This window comes from Temnothorax curvispinosus, unplaced genomic scaffold (assembly GCF_003070985.1).
Source record: "Temnothorax curvispinosus isolate PA1 unplaced genomic scaffold, ASM307098v1 QBEX01012839.1, whole genome shotgun sequence".
NCBI classification, from domain to species: domain Eukaryota; kingdom Metazoa; phylum Arthropoda; class Insecta; order Hymenoptera; family Formicidae; genus Temnothorax; species Temnothorax curvispinosus.
This window is the reverse complement of record NW_020222619.1, coordinates 1,010-4,943: the sequence shown is the minus strand read 5'-3', so window position 1 is coordinate 4,943 and position 3,934 is coordinate 1,010. Positions and strand designations below refer to the sequence as shown.

Below are 3,934 nucleotides of genomic sequence, written 5' to 3'. Positions count from 1 at the left end.
GTTTTAACGACACGCTTGTGCTCTTATTGCCCGTTTAAGGTTTTTCTATTATATGTTTAGTTTGTTTACGTAAAAGTGGAAAATATATGGAAGTTTGCAAAAGCGATAATAACGGTTACTTTAAATGCGTATATAACGAAAAATATACATGCATGTGTATATATATTATTAATTATTTTAACAATAAGATATGAATAGAAAGAGAGAAAAGTGAAGAAAAAGAAAGTATTCAAATATAGACACAGTATTTTTTACAATAAAATAGTATGAAAAAGTCAGTCGAAACATTTACAGAGGTCAAAAAATTTACACGATATATCGCGTAATTGTTGTTGAAATGATATGTCTAACGATATGCCTAATGACGCAAAAAGGGGACATATTCGTTTAAATTATTATTTTTTACTCGTTTCTTTAAAATGTAAAATATATTTTAACTATTTACAAAAGACGTTTTTCTAAAGTGTTACACAAATATTTATATAAAAAAGTTTTTTTTCAATATCCATTTAATATTAAATTAATACAAACGAAAGGACGCGCGAAATTTTTCAAATACAAATATCCGTTTTACAAGTAATGCTAAATACTTTAGTAATAACTACCAAATAATTTGATAATTACCATAGTATTTGTTAACTATAACCAAGTACTAATATTACACCGTATAGGTATTGTTGTCACAAACATTGCGTAAATGAATCGTAGCTCCGTCTAGGATTAGTATAGCTTTTATTTGTATACCTGCAAAAAATTAAAATTTGTAGACTAGAAGTGTAAGAAATTAAAATGTTTAAGTACCCTAAAAGTGTGAAAAATTAAAGTTTATACCTTAAGTGTGGAAAAAATTAAAACTTGTAGGCTAGAAGTGTGAGAAATTAAAATGTATACCCCAGAAGTGCGAAAATTTAAAGTTTATACCTTAAATTTGTGAAAAATTAAAATTTGATTAATATTTCATCCGGTAAAAACAAATCAACTTAATAGAGGCCCTCCCACCGCCTCCCACCACCCCCGCCGACTTCAAACGGCGATCCTCTTTTCTTTGGATGTGTGCTTTTTATTATTTATTTTTTTTTTTATCATAAAAGTTACAATATATAACAATGTATAACATTACAATTTATTTATCACAATTTTTACAATTTATTTTACATTAAAAAATAGAAAACATACAAAATTATTATACATTTATATAAAATACAATAAATTTAAGACGTTACAAAGAAATTCGAGATATTTATATACTTTCATTTATATTAAAAATGCATACATTTGAGATATTTTACTAATGCCAGATTACACGAAGGCGTTCGAAATAAGTATAATAATATCAAAATTCACTACTTTTAAATCAGGAATTTGATTAGTGCAAAAACTGCAAAAAATTAATTTTTTATTACTAAATATTCTCATTATAGAAAAAAATCCGAGAAATTTCGTGGTTCAAGTCAACGATCAAGTAAGAAATAACTAGACCACCGATTTTATCAGAGCAAAGTCCCCCCGTCGATGACACACCCGTCAGTTGCTGACGTAGAGAAGAACTGCTCTCAAGATGAAAAGTGAGCTGAATATACCTTGATTTGATGAGCCCCGTGAAATCAAAAGATCGAGAAAGAAAGTTTAATAATAACCCGTTGAACGTCAAGGGCCCCGGTACAGGAAGAAATGAATCCCAGATCTTCCGGATTGCCCCCGATAACGGTCATTTGAGCAACGAGTTAACGACAGTCGTTTTTCAAATTATTGCATCCTGCCCGTATAATTACACTTGAAATATTTTTCCATTATTAAGATGTATTTCTTTCTTATAATTAAAATGTATATCCATTACGATATATATATTTCTCTTATTTAAAAAATATATGAATAGAATAACTGATATCGAGAAATAGTTGCAACCAAGTATATTTAATAACAAAATGCATGAAATATATGCATTTGATAATTAATATTAATATTCTGGTAAAATCTTTAGAAATGATTTTCTATGAGAAAAAAATTGAAAAATAAAATATAGTTGTTTGTAACTGCATTATATCATAAAATGTAGCGTAATTGTATCCTGCTACATTTTTTATTTTTTTCTTCTCTTTTTAAATGTATTCTTTATTTCTTTTCGTTTCTTTCTTTTTCCTTTTTTCTCTTTTTCTTTTTTCTTTTTTCTTTCTATTTTATAAACAGTTATTTTATCCATATCTACTTCAAATCTTTTCATCAGCAAGACAGAAGCATAATGAAACCATATTATTAATACCGAATAGTCATAGTTTTTGTTATTCAATTTTATTGGCTGGATGTGGGCACAGCACTCCGCAAGGAATGACTCCCATCACCCTTTCTCATTGCGATAGTTTTCACGAGCTCCTGTGACGGTTGTTTCAGATCGTACGCCCATCCGATCATCGCGTACGAATCTATGAATAACGTGGCAAGATTATATTTGAAATAATTATGAAACTCGGCAGCCTTGTAGTCCCACGGGAAGACATGATGATAATTGTGCCATCCTTCACCGCCCGTTGTAATTCTAACCCACCAATTTTCTGTTGGATTTATGTATCTGCCATCAAAATAAACAAGGAAAAATTACTCGTAAGCGACACAGAATAGCGCAAGCTTCGAAATTTCTTTCGATCAAGTTTGTTAAATGTATGAATAATTGTAAATTTAAAATTATTTGGATCTTAATTATGTGCTTACGCATTGTATGGCTTTGAGCCCCAGAGATGAGCCACACTATTCACGGTCCAAGTGGCGTTTAATATGACAGTATAACGAATAATCTGTGATACGAAAGCTCTAGACCATGTTTCATTCCATCCGTACACAGGCACCATCACCGGAAGCAGGAAAGCGAAGATAAATTTGAGTATCGAATGATATCTGCGAAATATCATAAATTACTTATGATATGCAGTTTTCTTATTTTACATATCGTTACGCATTATATCTTGCAAGAAAACCCTCGTAAAAAAAAGATTTTCTAAAATAAGATTGCAGAAAAATGTCGGAATAATAAATACTCATTTTCAAGCTGAATCAAATAAATGGGAATAAATTTCCTCTTGTTCTCTTTTGTTCTTTTTTTTTTTTTAATATAAAAGCATCTTGCGTATTTAATTATTCATTCTCTGCGCAAACTTACTTGCGATCAAATTCGGCGATAGGATCGGCCAATATATCGCTCATATCGACTTGACGACCCCTTCGGATCATCTCCGGATGTTTCTTCATCATCAGCCAGCCTACGTGGGAGTAAAAGAATCCTCGTTTACTACTGTGAGGATCTGCGTCCGTATCCACATATTTGTGATGCACCCGATGATCTCGCACCCACTCATAAAGGTTGTTCTAGAAAAAAAAAATTGTTAAAAAAAATTCTTTCGTTTTGCACCACACGAAATGGTAATTATAAACGTTCGATTACCATGCCGGCCGAAGCGTAGCAAACGACAAGTATAATTCTAAGCGGCCATTTTGCCTTGTAAGATCGGTGGGACCATAAACGATGAGCACCAACGATGAGGCCTTTCATTCCCAATGTATACATAATATATGCTTAAAATAAAATAAAAAAAAACAACACAATTTAATAACATTTGTTATGCTCATGAAAACGCATAGGAATAATTAACGTATATCTCGCGATTGTACAAGTAGCTCCGGTTATTGGTACAATTAATCTTTTATAACATTCTGTTGTCTGCAATGCTATGGATTCTATTGACTGTAAAACTATATAGAGTTTCGAAAAAAAACATAAAATTTAAATTGTCCTAACTTGTCCTGTATCAAATACGCTGTTAATTTTTATATTAATTATTATTATTATTTACATTAGTGACGGCTTCACATACACACACACACACATACACACACACACACACACACACACCAATTTTAATGACTTATATATAGATATCGTCAG

At 30.9% G+C, this 3,934-nt stretch overlaps 1 protein-coding gene across 3 annotated transcripts; it reads right to left on the bottom strand.

Annotated features, from left to right (window-relative positions):
- Window positions 1-646: 646 nt before the first annotated feature.
- LOC112462844 (acyl-CoA Delta(11) desaturase-like) lies at window positions 647-3,602 on the bottom strand. 3 transcript variants are annotated; one of them, XM_025028904.1, is made up of 5 exons: window positions 3,434-3,602; window positions 3,152-3,357; window positions 2,707-2,889; window positions 2,261-2,566; window positions 647-744 (listed from the first exon to the last, which is right to left on the bottom strand). In XM_025028904.1, exons 1-4 carry the CDS (start codon window positions 3,554-3,556, stop codon window positions 2,290-2,292), a joined length of 789 nt encoding a protein of 262 aa, XP_024884672.1. In that variant the 5' UTR covers window positions 3,557-3,602; the 3' UTR covers window positions 647-744; window positions 2,261-2,289. The 3 variants fall into 3 exon arrangements, with proteins under 3 accessions (XP_024884672.1, XP_024884671.1, XP_024884670.1); XM_025028903.1 differs by lacking the exon at window positions 647-744 and adding an exon at window positions 1,224-1,756; XM_025028902.1 differs by lacking the exon at window positions 647-744 and having other exon boundaries at window positions 2,115-2,566.
- Between the last annotated feature and the right edge of the window lie 332 nt (window positions 3,603-3,934).

Coding starts and splice junctions, on each gene's coding strand:
- LOC112462844 (XM_025028904.1), bottom strand. CDS start 3,556: ATGTATACATTGGGAATGAAAGGCCTCATCGTTGGTGCTCATCGTTTA. Junction 3,358..3,433: donor GCTACGCTTCGGCCGGCATG/GTAATCGAACGT, acceptor TTTTTTTTCTAG/AACAACCTTTATGAGTGGGT. Junction 2,890..3,151: donor ATCGCCGAATTTGATCGCAA/GTAAGTTTGCGC, acceptor GATATTTCGCAG/ATATCATTCGATACTCAAAT.